Below are 22,210 nucleotides of genomic sequence, written 5' to 3'. Positions count from 1 at the left end.
TTGTTGATATATATGCAACAACACAGATGAATCACGAAACTATTATGCTGAGTGAAAAAAGCCAGATCCACCTAAAAGGAAACCCAAAGAATATAAGCTCTGTGATTCCTTTTATATGACACTAGAGTCCCGGTGCACAAAATTTGTGCACGGAGGGGTGTATCCCTCAGCCCAGCCTGCACCCTCTACAATCTGGGATCCCTCTCACAATCCAGGACAGCTGGCTCCCAACTGCTTGCCTGCCTGCCTGCCTGATTGCCCCTAACCGCTTCTGCCTGCCAGCCTGATCACCCCCTAACAACTCCCCTATCAGCCTGATTGATGCCTAACTGCTCCCCTGCCAGCCCAATTGCCCCAAACTGCCCTCCCCTGCCAGCCTGGTTCCCCCCCAACTGCCCTCCCCTGCAGGCCTGGTCCCTCCCAACTGCCCTCGCCTGCTGGCCTGATGGTCCACAACTGCCCTCCCCTGCCAGCCCAGTCGCCCTCAACTGCCCTCCCCTGCAGGCCTGGTCCCCCCCCCAACTGCCCTCCCCTGCAGGCCTGGTCCCCCCCAACTGCCCTCCCCTGCAGGCCTGGTCCCCCCCAACTGCCTTCCCTTGCTGGCCTGATAGCCCACAATTGCCCTGCCCTGCTGGCCATGTTGTGGCGGCTATCTTGTGTCCACATGGGGGCGGCCATCTTTGACCACATGGGGGCGACCATCTTCTGTGTTGGAGTGATGGTCAATTTGCATATCACCTCTTTATTAGATAGAATTTGAGAAAATTCAAACCATTCTTTAGTGATAGAAAGCAGATTAGTTGTTAGGATGGATAGAGGGTAGGATGCATTATAAAGGGGTACAAAAACTTTTTAGAATATATATGTTTGTTCCCTTAATTTTGGTCATGGTTTTACAAGTGTAAACATATGTCAAAACCTATATAGTAGCATAATTTACATATGTATAATTAAATGTACTTCTATTATAACTCAATAAATTTTAAGAAAAAAGAGGGGTTCTTTCTAGCTACAAATAATTAAAATAGATCCTTATTTGATCAAATGAATAAATAAATGATAGAATCCCAGGTGGCTCCATAATGTGAAATTTGTGGCTGAAGGCCTTTCCAGTGATATTATTATTTTTATTATTCCAGAGATTCATTAATGTCTGCTGTGTCTACATACAAGATTTCCTATGTGGTTCTAAACATGTCAAGATTAATTATGGAATGTTTGCAAACCCCTTCATGAAGAGGACACCTGAAAAAAACTGAGTGTGTTTAAAATAGAGGCATAATTTCCAAAGGGTATTATTGGAACATTAATTCTTTGGGATATTAATATATATTACTTAGGATTTTAAAACCATTCCTTGAGAAGTCACAGGGCACATTAGTGTATTAAAGTTTCTGAGAAGTGCTCAAGTCAAGAAACCAGTTTAAATTTGAACAGATATTTCCTCAAACATTTGACTAGAGAACTCCTTTTACAACAGAAGATGAAAAATATATTCAAAAGACTTAGAGAGGGTAAAACAGTTGAACTCAGTCATTTAAAGATGAACTAGAAACCCCAGACAACTTGAACGATGGTATGTATATTCTGGCATCACGACCCTGTTACTGTCCCTTAGGCCAAACTGTGATCTCACTGAATCTCATCTGTAAACTAGGGAGAATCAATTCAATGTTTTTTAATGTTCTCTCAGACTTACGAAGTTACCTTTTTTATGCAAAAAATTCATCTTTTTTTCTATCTCCCGGAAGTATAAAAAGACTAGAGTTTATAATTTACAAAGTAATAGACTTCAGGTCAATGAAGAAGAAAAACTTACTTATAGCTAGCAATGAAAAAATATTGTAATTAGAGTGATCCAAAAGAAGGGGTGGGGTGATATCTTAAGAAATTATGATTTTTTTGGTCACTGGAATTAAACAAATAGAGTTTGGCCAAAAAATTATCTAGGATATTGTAGAGAAGGCCTATGCATCAAATAGTAGAGTTAAACAAGTGGCTTTTATTCTTTCAATGAATATTTTCTGGGCATCTATAGTGTACCAGAGAAAAAATGAATCCTGCTCTACAAGAGATCGCATTCTAGTCTGGGAGACGAGACACACAGGTAATTGCAACTAGGGCATTATGTGCTAAAAGAGAGCTAAGCATTATGTGTTTTAGAGGTACATCAAAGGTTACCCTAACCTAGCCTGAAATGACAGCTTAGCTAAAGCTGAGAATATTAGCCTCTATTCCTACACATAGTCCAACAGTCAGGAAGCACAGGTTGGAAATTATTGGGTTAGTCTAACTTCACTGGGCAAAGTTACTTGCCAAAGTGGAAGTACACTGTGAACTCTTTGAGTCCTTCACCTTATGAAGCAAAACCTATACTGTTTCCTTGGTAAAAGACATTCATGAATGTTTATTCTTAATGCTTTTTATCTATGCATATTAGATCCATTAATTTGTAGCCTTTAAATGAATTATTTCACTATACTGCCATTTCTAGAAGAAACTAAGAGATCATTTTCATTCATACCCAGATGTGGTCAGCAATATACCATCTTGTATTTATTATCCTGTTCTTTCCAACTGGAACCATAATTGTATTTGTTTATGAGCGTTTTTCTAATAGAAATTAGATATTGTGCATTTACCAAATTTGGTGATAGGCAGTAAGTATTTTTAAGTGAATGTTTGAGTAATCTAATCTTTTAAATTTATTTTATTTCTTAAATTCTTAATTAGAATATTTTAAACATTTTTTTTAATTTAGTGACTCTATACCATATTTTGTGTCACTCGCACTGGCTTTATTTTCTATAAGATAATCTTAATTTCTCAGACCTAGGTTACATTGAAAAATTTTAAAGACGGAGAGAGAAAAGACTATGTAACATTAAACAAATTAAAATCCAAGAAACATGTCAATCAATAAAAAAATCTTTATCACTAGAACAGCTGAAAGCATGTATGCAGTTCTTTATCAGGAATTAATTTTTTTCTAGGCGCTATGCCTGACAAAATTCAAAGATAGCTATAAAACAGTTTTAGACAGAGATATATTAGTAAAACAAAGCTAGATTAAGCCTATTTGTAGAAAGCAATGTCATCCCATTACTATCCTTAGATTCTGCCTTGTTCTCTCACCTGTTACTATTCAGTGGGGTCAATCAGATGCCCAAGGAGCTCTAGACTCATGCTTAGGGGGGTCCCACCCTCATTCCAAGCTGAACCCCTGGGAAGTGGATGGCTTGCTTTCATTAAATGATGTGGACTGAGACACCAAATGATGCTAACATGCTGATTTTGGGTGATGCATGTGGTTTGCACTGACAGAAACTCCACAAAAATATTCACTTGGGTCCTTGCATGCCCTTGGGACAGCACTGTCCCACCCTGGAAAAGCTCATGTTCAAGTAGAAAAGACAGTCATATGTAAGGAAATAAATTATTTGACTACATAGTATTTTTACTATGTATCTTTAGAAACCCAGACCAAGAAGAGGCCAGCTCTGCCTAGTGGAATTCAGGAGGAATTTGTGCAAGGCAGCGAGACTTAAAGGTTGAGTAGGAGTTGACCAGGTAATAAAAAGACAGTAAGCTAAGAGAGTAGGCAAATATAGGTAACAGTGAGAAGTTATGCTCAAGAGTTCTGTCGAGATGCTCCATCAGGTCAATAGGAAGCTCCCAAGGTCAACAGGAAGATTAATAAAGCACATTGCCAGGTCCCAGCCCAACAGACTCTCTAGGATGGAGCTAGGAAATTTGTGTTTTTAAGTATCATCTCTACTTAATCCAATCACTCATGAAAATCTCTGGGAAAGAGCAGAGGTGATGGGGTTTCATGCATAGGTAGAAAGATCACCTGTTTATATAGACATATTAATTATACTAAGTGTCTTAATGTAACATCTTTATCATATAAGAACATTTTTTATATCTTTGTAAACTAAACTTTTTAAAACATTTCAAATGTTCTAAGGCTTCAAGTATGCTGTGTGCTACAGAATATCAAAACAAAGTTTTTATTTATTTCTTTTACATTATTCCATATGAACCCCAAAATACATTGATTCATACGTAAGGTTTTATTTTTCTGCTTTTTCTCCCCTCCATTTCTCATCCAATTCTTTGGACTTAAATAAACAAAAACAGATCCAGAGACAGAGAAACATCAATCAGAACGTCAAACCTCAGGGAAGGTAGGGGACGGTGGGGGTAAGGAGGAGAGATCAACCAAAGGACTTATATGCATGCATGTAAGCCTAATCAATGAACACAGACAAAAGGGGGATAAGGGCATGAATGGGGAGGTGGGGGGTAATGGGGGAATAAGGACACATATGTAATACCTTAATCAATAAAGAAATTAAAAACAAAACACACAAAAAAACCCACCATGTTTCAATGAGCAAAGTTGTAAACAAAACTAAATTGCATTCCTAAAAAGAAAAAGGTGAAATACTTTGCAAGGGGCAAATATCATAAGCCAGAGACAAAATATCTATATATATAAAAGACCAGTGACCAGAATGGTGGAACGACCAGAATGACCAGAACGACTGGTGGCTATGACTCACACTGCAGCAGCCAACCAGCCTGATCTGGGTCCTGATCGCCGCCCCCTCCCCGCCCCCAGCTGGCCTTGCCCCCGGTCGGCCCCAACACCCCAATCAGGGGCAGGGCCAGCCACCAACCACCTGTGATCCCTCTCCCTCCCCCCCGCCGCAGCCTGAGGGGCTCCCATCGGGGAGGGTGGGCCAGACTCCACCCATGCACAAACTCCTGCACCAGGCCTCTAGTATTTTATAAATCTAACCATCCATATAATTGTGACACGGATGGGGAAGCACCTGATTACTTGTTCTTTTTCATCATAAAATTATTGAAAAGAAAACCAATGCATTTGATAGGGCAATGCCTCAGTTCCATACACAACTCTGATCCTTAGTAGGGTGTTATAGCCAAGCCTTTACGATACACTATCTCAATTACCCACAAGTCCTAATCCCTGAAATATGTGCTAAAAATCCTCCAAAATACAGTTTTCTCTTTTCATTGGTATAACTGTAAGGTTGAAAAGAGAAGAATTTTGGTATGAATTTTACTAACATCACAGCAAAATTTTTGGATATTCATATGTGATTTGAGTAACAAATTAACAGTCTAGACGGAGATTTCATGGGCAATATGCTTGAGAAGAAAAAGTAAATTACAAATTAAAAAGGGGACACATTATAAGAAAAATAACTGATTTTAATGACTGTTTCTCCTCTGTTTTTTGGGTTTTAAAATTATAAAATATCCTACTAAATTACTGAATTATCAGAACTACAATGATGCTCAGAGTGCTTGGTGTTCCTTTCCAGCAACTTGAGGCCAGGAACCTATTCCACATGTATTATCTCCAACAGTACTTGCCACAGCAGTGTGCACAAAGCAGGTCCTCAATAAGCATATGGCATTATATTGCTTTCATTGGGAGAACATATGAAAAGCAAATGCATTTGCTTACTCTTACTCTTCATTCTAAGCCCAACTATTTGCCTTGTCCCTCTGTTGTCATTGCAACTTTATGCTTGAACTCCTCCTAATATTTGTTCTGATATGCAAACGTCTATATGTTATATTTTAACATATATCTAACTGCCATACAATTTGATGATGCTTATTTTCAAAAATTTTCCTGAATTTTAAGAAAGAGCAATGAATAACAACTTACCACTTGTGAAGAGAAGTTTTCTAGGATCCTGAGAAAAAGGGGGGAAAATATTTGACTGAAAGGTAAAACATTGGTAATATCAAATTCTACAAGGAATTGGGCTGGGTATAATATCCATGTATTAAGTATTTAAAATACTATTCTTCCAATGGAAATAAGACTCAAGTTTTGTAATTGTTTCATGATGCTAAAGGAGATTATAACAAGTACAAATTCAACTCAGAGAAGTCTATCCATCTCTGAGTTGAGAAATGAGAGGATGAGGAATGAGAAGGCTTAAGCTTTCATCTTGATGGCTAATTAAAAGCCAGGGGCTGCCCTGGCTGGTTTGGCTCAGTGGATAGAGCGTCGACCTGTGGACTGAAGGGTCCCAGGTTTGATTCCGGTCAAGAGCATGTACCTTGGTTGCAGGCACATCCCCAGTGGGAAGTGTGCAGGAGGCAGCTGAATCGATGTTTCTCTCTCATCAATGTTTCTAACTCAGTATCCCTCTCCCTTCCTCTCTGTAAAAAATCAATAAAATATATTTAAAAAAAAAAGCCAGGGGCTGTGGTCTGAAGTCCACTCTTTGACCAAATTGAAACTCAATATTTTGGGCTCTAATGTGGAAACATTAATACCACGATTACCAAACTACCCCTACAATGTGTCAAGACAGTGGGACTCAAAAGTGATAAAACATCCAAGAAGGGTTGTACACTGTAAATTCAGTGCAAAGACTACTAATTGAGAATTTATGTTTCAAACATCGTGAAAGGTAGTGAGGATAAAAAGGTTCCCGTTACTCAGAAATATAAAACATTAATATTGTGTTTTATTTAAACTACTTATCTCATGGTGTAATGAATCTTAGTCAACTGCTTTTCTATCTTCTGGGAAACTTAGATTAATCCCCAATAAATTTGTGGATTTATTTTTTTTCAGCCTAATGGTGCTTGATACTGCTCAACTTGTGAATTTCATCCTATGCTTCCACTGAGTCTGGGATCAGGCCATGTATATACAAAGTAGGAAGGCTTTGTATGATACAATTTCAGGGGCACTGAGTACAGACCACTGGCTTAGGAATAGCTCCTCATCCGGCTTAGGTCACCTGGCTAAAAGGTAACATAGAGCAACCCAATGTTTAAACAACTGCTAAAAATAGAAGATGAGCTGAATGAAGTGGGATAAATAGCTATGGAAACTCAGAAGATGGAATAATTAATATGGCCACAGAAGATAGATGGAATGTGAGAGTAAGAGATGGTTTCACAGATGACAAGATGAGGCAGATTCAACTAGGCCAAGAATTTGCCACCATCTCAAGTTCAAGTATGGGTCACTGAAGACCTGGAGGAGGCAGAGTGGAAGCACAAAGCAAGAACAATAGGTGAAGGGCACAAACCCATCCTTTTCAAAGACAATTCATAGAAGAATATATCTGTATATTCATGCAACGTATGTGTGTGTATTTTTCATCTTTATCTAGCACACATTGCCTTTATCTACAAGGTACTCAAAAATATTTATTTTAAAAAAAGAGGAAAGGGAGATAAAAAGGGACAATGGAAGGAACTAAAGAAAGGGGAAATATAAATTTAAAATATTAGTTACCTTTTTTCATCCATCAGTTTGGCAAAATGTTTTTTTAAAAGTGAGGTATAGAAATAAGCATTATGATAAACTTGGTAGAAGTGTGTCAACTGGTGAAGCCTTTTTCAAAGGAAATTTGGCAATGTCCATTAAAAATTAAAAATGAGTATGCCTTTGAAACCAAATGCTACTTCTATGAAAATGCCTAGCAGTAATGTACCAAAAAAAATAATAATTTATTGGCAAGTGGGGCATAAGAAAAACTAGAAATCAACCTAAACAACTGTGAATAAGGAAAAGGCTAAAAAGATATAATAGCCTGTTAATAAGAATGGAATAAGATATATTTCTGATATAGCAAGCCACATTACATATATTTATGGAAACAAGTAAATTGCTGAGAAATCTGGATCATAAAATACCATTTAAAATATCTTAAGAGAAAACATAAAATTATTAATTGTGGCTATTTTGGGAGGAAAAGCTTTTACTTTTCATGTGCTTGGGAGTTTTAAAGTATTTTACACTGAGCATATATCCCTTTTAAAATAAAAAATAATTTTAATGACTATAGGTATTGAAATATTAAACAAAATTATATTACATTTTAAAAATAATATAAGCAGTATAGTTATTAAAGACATATGAATTATAAAACAAAAGAGAGAAGCAAAGAAGGCAAAGTTAAAAGAGGAAATTGCAGAGGATAGAGGGATGGATGGATGCAGTGGTAAATGGGGAAGTGGTGGCTCTGAACTGAAATCATTACATGGAAGAGCTTCCATTGTCCTGCTATAAAGCTGGACTTTTCAGTGGTTCTTGCACATTACAATCACCCAGTGAGCTCTTTAAAAATAACAATGCCTGTCTGGCCGGTGTGGCTTAGTGGTTGAGTGTCGACCTATGAACCAGGAGATCAAGGTACATGCCCAGGCTCAATCCCCAGTAGGGGGTGTGCAGGAGGCAGCCAATCAATGTTTCTATCTCTCTCTCTCTCCCTCTCTATTCCTCTCTGAAAATCAATAAAAAATATATTTTGAAAAAATAACAATGCCTGACCCCAAACCAGATCAATTAAATTATACTGGTGGCTTCAAAAACACTATTATAGTCAAAGGATTTATCAAAGGCTGCTTGCGATTTGGGTTTTGAGATTTGTTTCTATGTTTGCTATTTTTTTGTTTTGTTTTGCGAGGGAGGACAAACATATGAGCCGTATTAATCTAGCTAAAACTGGTGATATGTGGAAGAGAAAACAGAGTGAGAGGAGAATAACTCATTAAGTCACTACCAGACTTAGCAGAACAGGTAGAGTTCTGTCAAATGGAAAACGGAGCAGTGGGATTTTAATGCCGTCTTGGCATGAAACAAAGGCAGCCCGAGGACAGGATGAAAGTACTGAGCAACAGAGATCCAACCAGGGCTGTGCATATGCTGCTCATCAGGCTCTGGCCTGGCCCCTCCCACACATCATTTCATTTCATGGGCAGCTGCACATGGAGAAAGGCACCCCTAAGACAGGTATTGCCTGCTACAGAATTCAGCTCAAGGTCACCTGTTTCGAGGATTAAAAAACAAAACAAATGAATGAATCATTAAAACTCAATAATGTCCTGATTATCCAGGACCTTCAAATGATCAACCTGTTTTTCTGCCCTGTTTTCCCCAAGCATAGTTTCTGAGTTAAGGATTGTTATCCTGGAATGGCACTGTGGACAGTCTCCACTGCCTGACAGGAATTAGACAAAAGCTGTTGGGAGGCAGAAGGCAGGCTTGAGTGGCAACCATTTGAACACTGCACATCATAAAAAGCAGACACTCGCCCAACTCCCATTTCCAGCAGAAGAGACTGTGAAACAGTAATTACCTATATTTCCAATGGAAAAGGAATAAAACTCAAGAGCACAACTGCATTTAAGAGCACTCAAAAGAAGCAGTAAGGTACAAATTTTCTGTGAAAATGGCATACCCTCATTAGTCATCTCATGACGAGTGGAAGAAAAATGAGGAGACAGACACCACCCACCTCGTCTCGGTATCTTGCTACATTCAGTTCAAGGAAATCCTCACGGTAGTTCTCTGAGAAACTGAGGACATTCACCAGGTGGGCAGCCACGTGCACACCTATAGAATTGGACCAGGCACACGTCAGTGGGGTTAATTTTCAGGTATGTTCTATGACGAGGAGTCAGCTCTTCCCTCTAAGTAAATACAGGATCAAACTTTGACAGCTTCATGAGCAATAAAATTTTAAATTTAAAAGGGGAGTTTTAAAGACACAAGCAATCTTAATTACAGACAGTTTCAGTATTAAAAATCAAGTAAAGAAACTGAATTTTCAAAGGCTAAAATAAAAGAACGTTTGTAAGTCAAGATTATATATATACTAGAGGCCCAGTGAACGAAATTCGTGCACGGGGGAGGGGGGTCCCTCAGCCCAGCCTGTACCCTCTCCAATCTGGGACCCCCCCACCGGGATCGGGCCTAAACGGGCAGTCGGACATCCCTCTCACAATCCAGGACTGCTGGCTCCCAACTGCTTGCCTGCCTGCCTTCCTGATTGCCCATAACTGCTTCTGCCTGCCAGCCTGATCACCCCCTAACCACTCCCCTTCCAGCCTGATTGATGTCTAATTGCTCCCCTGCCAGCCTGTTTGCCCCCAACTTCCCTCCTCTTCCAGCCTGGTCACCCCTAACTGCCCTCCCCTGCAGGCTTGATCACCCCCAACAGCCCTTCCTTGCAGGCCTGGTCCCTCCCAACTTCCCTCCCCTGCTGACCATCTTGTGATGGTCATCTTGTGTCCACATGGGGGCAGGATCTTTGAACACATGGGTGCAGCCATCTTGTGTGTTGGAGTGATGATCAATTTGCATATTACTCTTTTATTACATAGGATAGAGGCCTGGTACATGGGTGGGCTGGTTTGCCCTGAAGAATGTCCCGGATCAGGGTGGGGGTCCCCTTGGGGCGTGGGGCGGCCTGGATGAGGGGCCTGTGGTGGTTTGTAGGCCAGCCACGCCCCCCAGCAACCCAAGCAGATGCCCTGGTATCTGGGATTTATTTATCTTCTATAATTGAAACTTTGTAGCCTGGAGCGGAGCCAAGCCTTCTGCTTGCTCCATGGCAGTAGCCATTTCTGTTGGGATTTATTTATCTTCTATAATTGAAACTTTGTAGCCTTAAGCGGAGGCCTGGGTCGGCCAGGGTGTGCGGAAAGCTTGGCTTCCTCCATTGCTGGGGAAACCCAAGCCTCCCTCCTGCTCTCTCCATGGCTGCAGCCATCTTGGTTGGGTTAATTTGCATACTCACTCCTGGTTGGCTGATGGGCGTGGCTTGTGGGTGTAACGAAGTGATGGTTAATTTGCATATTACTCTTTTATTAGATAGGATACTAGAGGTCTGGTACACGAAATTCATGCACGGGGGTGGGGGGTGTCCCTCAGCCCAGCCTGCACCCTCAACAATCTGGGACCCACTCTCTCTGAAAATCAATGGAAAAATATCCTCGAGTGAGGATTAACAACAGCAACAAAAAGGTGACCAGGGAACTAAAGTGGATTAATTAACAAGCAATGGCAAAGTTTCAAATAAATAAAACAAAGAACATTTAAGTGAGACTCAACTTTGGCACAAGTATAAAACATTATTTAAGCAAAACTATCTCCTATTGCTTCAGTACTTCAGAAATTAATAGTAAAAAAATTCCCTTTATTTAAAATTAAAGATTTATATGTTAACTACATATTTAATGGTCAAAAGCATAAAGGCTTCCTTTGAGGAATAGCCATTCTTTCTGAATTCTCCTAAATAAAAGTTCTAGGTGGTAGTTGTATGAGATACATTCACCTTCTTTATAAGGCCTTTTAGGTCAAAAGAATTCAAAGCTTCTAATTTTAGTCAGCAGGGAGAAAGCTATGCCAGGCACTTTGTATAGATTTTCCATGTATCTTACCTAATAATAGACAAACATGTAAATTGACTGTACCTCCACTACACCACCAGCCAATCAGGAGTGATATGCACATTAACCCAACAAAGATGGAAGTTAATTTGCATACACAGGCGCCGAGTGACGGGGGCGTTCTGTCCCACCTCCAGTCTCTCAGGGCCTCTGGGCAGCGAGGGAAGGCGGGGCCAGAGAGGAAAGAGGTGGCTCCAGGGCCTGAGCGGAAAGGGGCTGGGTCGAAGTGGAAAGGCGGTGCTGGCAGCCAGGGAAAGGAAAGCCCATTCTAGCACAAATCTTCGTGCATCAGGCTTCTAGTTTTAACAATAAAACAGTGAGATAAGTGGAATCATCCCTGTTTTACAAATAAGAAAACTAAGATTAGAAAGGTAATTTAGCTAAGATCAGACCACTAGCCAGGGGCAGAATGCAGACCCCCTGGGAAACATGCTCATTCATGGCAATACTCTACACCACCTCAGTCGTGGCTATTCTGCAACTGAACCAAAATATTTGAATGCAAGTACAGTTGAGAACAAATGAAGCTATGAATGTGCCAGTGTTTCATGATCCCCCTCCCTAGCACTAATCCATCCCTAATCCTTATCACACCCTTGGTCCTCATCTCTTCCTGATGCGTACTCCATCCCTAGACTTGGCTATATTGGAGTTCTAATCCCATCCCGGAGCTTCTCTCCATGTCTCACCTCCAAAGGGGGCAACTACCAATGGGAAGATAGATGTTCAGGAATGAGAAAGTGAAGAAATGCTTGGTAATTATTAAAAAGCTTAACGTCTAATATATCTTGGTAATAGCTGTATCCAAACACTCCTGGTTCAAAATTGCCTTACATAACTATCCAGACCAAAGGTCCCTAGCACCAAAATAGATCTATTCTACAAATAATAACCAGATGAAAATGTCAGGGGCTATGCCACTGAGATAATTACCCCTCAGATTGTAAACTATCATTACAAATTCTACCCTAAGAACTTCATATGCATGTTCTCCAGGCAGAAGGGCAGCTGGGGATAAACCCTACATAATACATCTCCAGAGTCTATGCACTTAATCATATATTTATTACTTTCTGCTCCAAAGTATTTTAAAGTATTATATAAATACTCAGGATAAAAATTTATTTTAAAATGATTCTTAAAAAACAAAAGTTTCTCACTTTATATTTTAACTTAGAATTGAGCAGGATGAATTTCCACAAATTTTTGAAATATGCTCCTCTAAGTAAGTATCATTTTCAAAGAAATATTTATCAAATATAATTTTGGGTGGTATCATATTCAGTGAATTTACATTTTGCAATCCAATTGTGATGCAGTTACACTCCTATCATATCATTACTTTTAGAGCTAAAAAACTTTTAGTTTGCTTCTTTCAATCTTTTTTAAATTAAATTATTTACCTCTAGGAAACAATCATTACCAGCTTGGAGGTCAAACTTAGCATAAGACACACATATTTTTTGTAGCACCAATAGACAACCCTCTTTAAAAACATGGAAGAGAAAATTAAGCTGTATAAGAAAATTATGAGTTTGTGACAGTAAATAATTTATAGAATAATAAAAATACCATTTATAAAATATGATTATAACATAATATTTAACAGCTTTTGGTTTCCTCACCTGAGAAAATACAGATAGTAACACCACAGATGATATGGAATGTTCTGCTTTTATCCAACAATCTTCTGGTTCTCCTGCTTGGAACCTAAATGACAACCATTTACTATTGTAAAAATGATGCAGTAAATAATGTATGTGTACAAAGCTTTTCACTACAGCATTTTTATAATATCAATGTTTTAGAAACATGACAGAAGCCTATCAAGTTAAAAATCAGTGAGACAAATTATGATATATCTAATCAAGGGAACACTCTAACCATTAAACAGAATGTGAGAAGACTTATTATTGATATGAAGAAATGTGCAAGATTTATTGTTAGGTAAGAGTTATCCTATCTAATAAAAGAGTAATATGCAAAGTAACCATCACACCCACAAGCCACGCCCACCAGCCAATCATGAGTGAGTATGCAAATTAACCAGACCAAGATGGTGGTTGATTTGCATATCCAGGAGTAGAGCGAAGACTGAAGACAGCGTAGAAGGAAGCCAAGCATTGCAGAAGGGAGCGAAGCTGCGAAGAAGCAAGCAAGTGGGGCTGCAGAGAAGAGAGGGAAGCAGGCGGGGTGGGGAGAAGGGAGGGAAGCAGGCAGGGCAGGGGAGAAGGGAGGGAAGCAGACTGCCGCAGGAAGCCCTATTGCAGGAATCTTCCTGCAACGGGCCTCTAGTAAAACATAAAATCCTATATTGTTTAAAATTAGTAGCATTCTATGTTAACTTATCCGTAGGTATTTACCCCAAATTGTAATCAGCAGTTGTCCTGGCAGAGAAATGCTAGGGGAAACCTTCACTGATTACTTCGGATATTTCTGGAATTTTTGAATTTCACTATATATATGATTTACTTTTGTAGTAAAAATAAAGAAAGATTAGCCCTAGCTGGTTTAGCTCAGTGGATAGAGTGTCGACCTGTGGACTCAAGCATCCCAGGTTCGATTCCAGTCAAGGGCATGTACCTTGGTTGCGGGCACATACCCAGTAGGGAGTGTGCAGGAGGCAGCTAATCGATATTTCTCTCTCATTGATGTTTCTAATTCTCTATCCCTCTCCCTTCCTCTCTGTAAAAAATCAATAAAATGTATTTAAAAAAATAAATAAAGGTTATTTTTTAAAGAAAACAGTTTCATTTATGGTTTTAAATGCATGTTTGATCTTAAGAAAAATAAAATGTCAAGCATTTTTGAATAACTATGTTTCACACTCAGGGACAATTCTTTAAGACATTAAATACTGAGAGACTTAGATGGGCACTTGTCTTCTCCTGCCATTTATCTCCTTTTTCTTCATGCCAAGCCAAAAGCCAGCCACAGAGATCACAACCCAGCATTTTACAATGGTAGGCAACCAAGAGTTATTTCCACAAATTGCCACATTAAAAGTAGAGTTTCCAAATGTAATCACATGGAAAGGTTGAGAAGTTTTACTGGAGTAAATCCAGTCATATAAAGTTCACAGGACAGCAAAGTGACCTCACATTAACAACTCCTTTTAAAATATCAGTATCTATGCAGCAGTGTCTTACCATCTTAGAGAAGAAAAGGAATAACCACAGTACAACATACACCACACACACACACACACACACACACACACACACACACACGGATAATTGACAAAAAGAATTTCAAAGTGCTTGTCTGTTCTCTTAAATCCTTCATTTTACAGCACTAAATATCCACACATGACACCACTATTTAATCAAGACATTTCTAAGCCATTACGTGGCTCAAGACAGGTATGTATTTTAAGAGATAAATTGCCACCAACAATAATACTCACTCTATGCATTGCTCAAAAGCCACAGGGCTTGAGTGTGCTCGTGGGGACTAAACTAAATGAAAAACAGGATCGCGGTGAGGCAGAGTACTGTGCAAAGAGCTCAGAACGAGGACTGATCTTAGCTCTGCCTATCATTAGTCTCATGATCTTCAAGTTACTTAAACCCTCTATTCCTCAGCTTCTGCATCTGCAATGTCTGATTACAGAATCAATGTGAGACTTCACAGTTATATATGTGAAGTGCTTAGCATAGCACTTGATGCCACTATTAATAACTTTTTCGATGACCCTCTGCCTTTAGTGCTGTTTTCTGGAATAGTTCACTAATCATCTTGGCAGGTGACATGGTCTTAAGCAATGGCTCTAGCAGAAAATCAGACCAGGAAAACTAAGCAGGACTAACCTGCAGCTGTTGCACTGGATTTCTATGCTGCAATCTGTGACTAGAATTCTATGTTTCTTACCTTCTGGGATCCTCGAAGGTAAGCCAGGAGTGTCCGGCACATGGGCAACAGGATGAGGCTGCAGTTGAGGTTAAGAACAGATGCGGAGGCTCTGCTTAGACACAATCCTAGCTGAACAAATAAAGCCAGGGTCAAAACACAGCCAAAAAAGGCACGGGTAAACTGCAAACATGCTGCAGACCTCACCCTGCTACCTTTAAGGATTGTGGTAAATACCAAGAGTGTTGAATAACCTCCCACTTTCCCATCACCAAAACCCCAAGAAAAACTGGTTTCTTCTGCTCTGCACTGCCATAAAAGCTAGTCCTCTCATTTCTACTATTGTTTTTCTGGCCTGAGTACATTCTTCCAGCACGAAGTCAATTTCTTGTTCTGCCTCACCATGCTGTTCTGATATCAAGAGCCCTAGAGAGCCTCCGTATATTCTTCACTTCCACACTGCTGCAGTGTTGAATCCTTTGTTCGTCGATTAGATATCAAGAACTTCAAACCAAGCTTTGTGTTTATGTTTTCTCTATATATTTAAGGTTTTTTTTCCAATTGCAGTTGACATTCTCTCTCTAGAATACTCTGAGCCTCCACACAGCCCCCTTCTACACCACCACCTGCCTGTAAGCTCTTCATCTTTCTAACTACCCATCTTTCAGGTTTCATCGTCAGCACAACTCTAGAGTTTGACCCTGACCCCAAATTAGGAGAGGTCCTAGATCAGCTGTGTCTCATGCAAAGCTAATCAAAACCACATTGCACAACACACTTTTCTAAAAAAAAAAATCTGTCCCTGCTTCGGTATTGATGCAATACTTTTTGGCAACTAATTTTAATCCAATTCTTGCTAGACTGTCATCTGCTATTGTCTGGTACTACCCACATTCTTCATATGAATAGTTTATCACATGAAAACAAGAGACGAGGTCATATCTGTACACTTGTCCAGAAATAAACATAAAATTATTATTTTAAGGATATTGGCTAAGAAATAAGTGCAACTCAGATGCTTGTCTTATCTTAAAATGGTTTGTGCCCTAAGATTTCCAACTTAACTCTTGGCAAAATAGCAAGTCTATTATACATTCTTTATTGTCAGTATATGAAATATTATTCCTGAAGGGGAAACCAGGTAATAAGTAGTGTCAGAAAACCAATAATTTTCATTGACTTATATAAAAAATTTAATATTTCCAGTTAGGCTATTTCTACACCATAAGTCAGAACACCTTAGGGAGACTGTTCATTATAGGTACCAGTAACTGGACAAATAGAATAATCCTCTACAGACTATCTTTAAAAATGTTAAATATAATTTTCTCACCTTAATCAGAAATATAATTATCTTTTGAAAGTGATGGGTTTTTGTTATGTAGGCCTCCAGAGAAATAGAATGATTTTTATATCTTTTGATCTGGCTTCTGTAAATAAAAAAATTTTGACTCAAGGGATTTTAGATAATATTTTTGCTGGCAATATTAATGTATCGGGACAATAATTCATTTAAAATACATCAGCTGAAAATCTACCATATTAAATTTAGGACTTAAGAGATACAAATAAGTTATCCAAATTTCCTTTGTGGTTCAATGCATTAAAGAAAATTCTTATACTTTATTTTCTAACTATTTTTGTGTGTCTGGAGTGTTTTATTATGTTGTTTACATTAAATCACTCAGCAATTTAATTCAAAGTGGCTCTAAGTGTTCCCTTGGGATAGATGAAGTTTATTTTGGCATTCCACTTCTTCCTTTAGATGCTGCAAGATCTAACCAGAAATTTTACCAAGGACTCATTTCCTCATCTATGTTTGTTCTTGAATGTGCTTAGCTCTTTAAACTAAGATGAAAACATTTTGTTAGGTTATCAGAGTACAAATTCCCTCATTCAGAAGCTGTGGCAAAAGTGATGAAAATGGAGACAGATCAAAGTCAAGTGGCACAATCATCGGCTTACTACCTGGGTAACATTCTACAAACCAGGGCATCTGCTATGTTTATTATTCATTCATGACCTCCTTAAGAATAAGCTGCCTCAAATGGTTTCTGAAAAGAAATGACTGCCTAAGTCAGTGGTCGGCAAACTCATTAGTCAACAGAGCCAAATATCAACAGTACAACGATTATAGTTTCTTTTGAGAGCCAAATTTTTTAAACTTAAACTTCTTCTAATGCCACTTCTTCAAAATAGACTCGCCAAGGCCACGGTATTTTGTGGAAGAGCCACACTCAGGGGGCCAAAGAGCCGCATGTGGCTCGTGAGCCGCGGTTTGCTGACCACTGGCCTAAGTTATGTGCCCTTCCCACTCCGTGGGAATAACTTGCTTCACCATTCCTTTGGACCTTAACCAGCTAGTCTAGTTTTCAAATTTCATTCAGGTTAGTTGTCACTAGATGGCAGTGTTACTTTCACATTTAAAATCCTACCTGTAAAGGTCTCTAAAATATAATGAAGAATACCGTATGTAATTTTTAAAACTATAATTATAATTTAGATAGATATTAATAAAACATAGTTTAGTTCTTGCTATAGACGGAATGTTTGTGTCCCAAAATTCACACGTGGAAACCTAATGCAATGGCATTTGGAGGTAGAGCCCTTTGCGAAGTAGTTAGGGTTAGATAAGATCATGAAGGTAGAACCCATGTTATGATTAGTGCTCTTAAAGAGGAGGAAGAGACCAGAGCTCTCCCCACTCTTCTCCATGGGAAGACACAGCAAGAAGATGGCTGTCTGTAAGCCAAGAAAAGATCCCTCACCCGACAGTGAATCTGCTGGTACCTTGATCTTGAACTCCCCAGCCTCCAGACCGTGAAAAATTAATGTTTGTTGTGTAAGCTACTCAGTCTATGTATTTGGTTATAGCAGCCCAAACTAAGACAGTCCTATTAAAAAACGTTGTAAGACACTATGCCATTTGAAGCAAGTGATGAATATAATACCTGGGTATATCAAGTGGCTGGTTATTTTCCTAAAAATCTCAAACTCATGGTTTCTTATCTTAAATCTGCCACTTAAAAACTATGAGTCTTGATCTGGTTAACTACCCTAGTCTGTAAAGTTGACAAAGATAAAATGTCTTTATCTGTAAAGTTAATATAATGTAATATACTTAGCTCTTAGGACTTTTGTGAAAAAAGTCTTTAAAAATGCAAGCACTATATAAAATGAATTTATCGCCTTATGGTCACCATATCCCATTCTTTCTCTAAATGTTCTCTTCAGTACTTTATAGGAAGTGTTCCGCTTACATTACTCGCTCAACACATTTAGTGTGATTTGCACATATTGCAAGGCACCAGGGGTTCAACAGTGAACTAAGAACAGAAAATGCCTTTGGATGCTTACATTTTAGCAGGAAAAGCAGATATTGAATCAAATAGTTACATAATCAAATGTAAATTGTAACAGTGGTCAATGTTGTGAATGACAAATACAGAGTATGAGCATGTGTGACGGGACATGAGATCTCAGTAGGAAGGTTAGGAACACTTCATTGCTTAAGTTAAAAATGAACCGAGAGGCCTGGAGGGTGACAGCAGGCGTCATCTAGGAATAAGAAGGCCATCCATGCAGAAAAAACAACAGCATGACAATTGATATGTGGCAAATGGGAGCACAGTGTGCACTTGAGAAATTACTAGAAGGCCGACATGGTTGAACTGGAAAGGGAGGGTGATACAACATAAAACTGGAGAAGCGGGCAGCGGTAGACCTTGCTGGATTTGTGGGCCATGTTAAGAATGGGCAGCTTTATCCTAAAATGAATGCAGAGTGACTGTTCCTTAAGCAGGGAGGTGGTATGAAGAGACTAGTATTTGGTAATGATTGCTCTGAATGAAGTGTGGAGAACCAACTGGAAGTAGGTAATTTTGGCAATTATAGTACCTTGTGTAATCACCACACAAGTCCTTGTTTGAGACAAGGACTACATTTTATGGCAATTATATCTAAGTCTGATATTAAAAAAAGGGGGGGTGTTCAGTTTTGACTAAATATTTTACTAAATTTATTTTTTCTAACAAATTCACTAAAATATACTTATAAAGTTGGAGAAACACACACACACACACACACACACACACACACAACAGCCTAACCCACATCCCACTATCCACCCAGTGTCTACCCACAACCCTGACTGAAGGTTGCATTTTCCCAGAGACAGCAGCTTATCCCACCATCAAATCTTCTATTCTGTTTTCCTACACTTAGACAAAATCTGTCTCTGTAACTTCCACTCACTAGGTTACTCTAGATCAGGGGTGGGCAAACTTTTTGACTCGAGGGCCACAATGGGTTCTTAAACTGGACCGGAGGGCCGGAACAAAAGCATGGATGGAGTGTTTGTGTGAACTAATATAAATTCAAAGTAAAGGAGTGGAGGGGAGAGCAAGAGAACGCTCCGCTCTTTCGGCTCCGCGGGCCGGATAGAACAGCTGAACGGGCCGGATCCGGCCCGCGGGCCGTAGTTTGCCCACAGCTGCTCTAGATATTCCCAAGTCAAACATTCAAACATTGAAGAGAAAAGTGGAATGATTTCCTAGCCCAATTTTGTTTTCTTTATGCTAAACAAATTGGGTGCTTATAAAGTTCTTGATACAATTTTAAGACTCCCTTATCACCACATGCTCTATACAGACTAAATGGACACAGCAGCACTGAAAATGATTTCCCTCACTAAGGACATGGTCTGCTTATTCAGTCTGGGGTAACTATGTCACATAATGGCTCATCTTGAGTTTGCAACATATAGATTTTCTCGCATGAAATATTACTAAGCAATAACCCCCTCTATCCTATAGGAAAAAAATGGAGGTGTGAGAGAGCACACATAAATGCAAAAACTTATTAGCTTTAACCCATTTTATTATAATAGAGGCCTGGTGCATGAAATTCATGCAGGGAGTGGGGGGTCCCCCTCAGCCCAGCCTGCACCCTCTCCAATCCAGGACCACTTGGGGGATGTCCGACTGCTGGTTGAGGCCCTATCCTGGGGATCCAGTCGGACATTCCTCTCACAATCCTGGATCGCTGGCTCCTAATCGCTCACCTGCCTGCCTGCCTTGTTGTCCCTAACTGCCCCCCCCCCCGCCAGCCTGATAGCTCCTCACAGTCCCCCCCACCAGCCTGGTTGCCTCTTACTGTCCCCCCTGATGGCCTGGTCACCCCCAACTGCTCCCCCTGCTGGTCTGGCCACCCCTCACGGCCCCCCTGCCGGCCTGGTCACCCCACACAGCCTGCTGTTCAGTTGTTTGGTCGTCCCTCACTAATGCCCCTGCTGGCCTGGTCACCCCATGCAGCCAGCTTGTTCAGTCGTTTGGTCATCCCTCACTAACCCCCCAGCCCCTTCCCTCCCTAGGCTGCCAGCGCCGGCTTCCCTCCGGCACCCAGGACCCGGGCTTCCCTCCTCCAGCTACCGGCAGGCACCCGGGACCCAGGCGGCTTCCCTCCGGCTCTGGCAGGCACCCAGGACCCAGGTTGCACTCTGGCCCTGGCTTTATCCAGGAAGGACATCTGGAATGACATCCAGAAGGATGTGTGGTCTAATTAGCATATTACCCTTTTATTGTTATAGACTAGAGGTCCGGTCCACAACATTTGTGCACTGTGGTGGGGAGGTCCCTCAGTCTGGCCTGTGCCCTCTTGCAGTCCGGAAGCCCTCAGGGGATGTCCGACTGCCAGTTTAGGCCCATGGGGAGATGGCCTAAGTCAGTAGTCGGACATCATAGTGCTGCTGCGGAGACCGGAGAGGCTCCTGCCACCACCGCCGCACTTGCCAGTCGTGAGCCTGGCTTCTGACTGAGCAGCGCTCTCCCTGTGGAAGTGCACTGACCACCGGGGGGCGGGGGGGGGGGGGGCGGGTAGCTCCTGCATTGAGCGTCTGCCCCCTGGCGGTCAGTGCACATTATAGTGACTGGTCATTCTGCCATTTGGTTGATTTGCATATTACCCTTTTATTATATAGGAGGATTTGTTATGAATCCTATATTCTGATGTATTTCCTTATTAATTTGCCTTAGCTGAAAATTTTACAATCACATTTTCTACATTCTCATCCAAGTTCTTGACAAAACTATTAAAATGTAACAAAATCCTACTGAGATAGTTTACTCTAGAGAGAAGTTGCAAAGTACCTTTTCTGGTAAATTAACTTTTAAGTGAACATTTTTCTTTCAACTGGGCATTTTCTCAACAATTGGGGAAAATATAATATTACATTCTACATGCAAATACCTATATATAACTATTATTTAAAGGGATTTGAAAGGCCAGAGGAGTATTAATAGTAAACTTTAATAATTAGTCATTTTTCTAGCTATCTCTTGGTAAGTCAACAATTAATCACTTCCAGGGAAAAAATAAGGATAAAAAGTACCATAGAGGTTTGTTTATAAAATATTTTTTATATTCTGATTTGGTATTTCATGTTTGTCTAAAATTATGTAAGTTTGTACTCATTAAGGTCAATTTTTTAGACTCTTTTCTCCCCAATAAAATATCTTTATTCAATCCAAGTGAAGCCTACACAATACCTAATTCTTACCTATTTTATAATCACAGAACTGTGGCTCTTTCATGAGGACTTACAAGTCATCAGTTCAACCTTCTTTTTGCCTCCTCTTACATCCCTAGTTTATAAAGAAGCAAGGGCTGGAACCCAGGCCTCCCTGCATACTCTCCATCATTTCCCTAATGCACTTCACTCCCTCGAGCAGAGATGTGAATGCAGACACCTTGTTTGGGGTTCTTTCCAAACCCCAACACTTTCTTATTCATTCAGTTGCTTATACTTTTAACCAACAAACACCTTTCCCTATCATTTTAGGCAAATCTTTACCCAAGATTTCCCTAATCTGACTGTACAATGAAATCACTTGATGGACTGTGTAAAGATAAACATACCTCTGCTGTACTTCCTGAAATTCTGATTCCTGAGATCTGGAGCAGAGCCCTTCAGAGGTACAACCAGGCTTAGCAATCACTGTTTATACTTAGACATCAGACAAATTTGAGTTTGACTCACCTTTACTAGCTATGTGGCCTTAGGTGATTTTCTTGCCCGTTTTTTTCCTCATCTATAAAAAAAAAATGACACTGCATC

The 22,210-nt window shown here is 39.9% G+C and overlaps 1 protein-coding gene across 1 annotated transcript in view; it reads right to left on the bottom strand.

The window, feature by feature from the left end:
• The window catches only part of NOX4 (NADPH oxidase 4), a 169,721-nt gene that overhangs the window by 127,368 nt on the left and 20,143 nt on the right, over positions 1-22,210 (bottom strand). The window contains exons 3-6 of the mRNA XM_080640037.1: positions 15,118-15,228; positions 12,873-12,957; positions 9,312-9,409; positions 5,711-5,738 (exon numbers count right to left, since the gene is read on the bottom strand). Coding sequence (XP_080496163.1) covers positions 5,711-5,738; positions 9,312-9,409; positions 12,873-12,957; positions 15,118-15,228 — 322 coding nt within the window. The remainder of the gene's footprint in view (positions 1-5,710; positions 5,739-9,311; positions 9,410-12,872; positions 12,958-15,117; positions 15,229-22,210) is intronic.

This window comes from Plecotus auritus (assembly GCF_963455305.1).
Source record: "Plecotus auritus genome assembly, chromosome: 9".
NCBI lineage: Eukaryota > Metazoa > Chordata > Mammalia > Chiroptera > Vespertilionidae > Plecotus > Plecotus auritus.
This window is presented reverse-complemented; position numbering and strand designations above follow the sequence as displayed.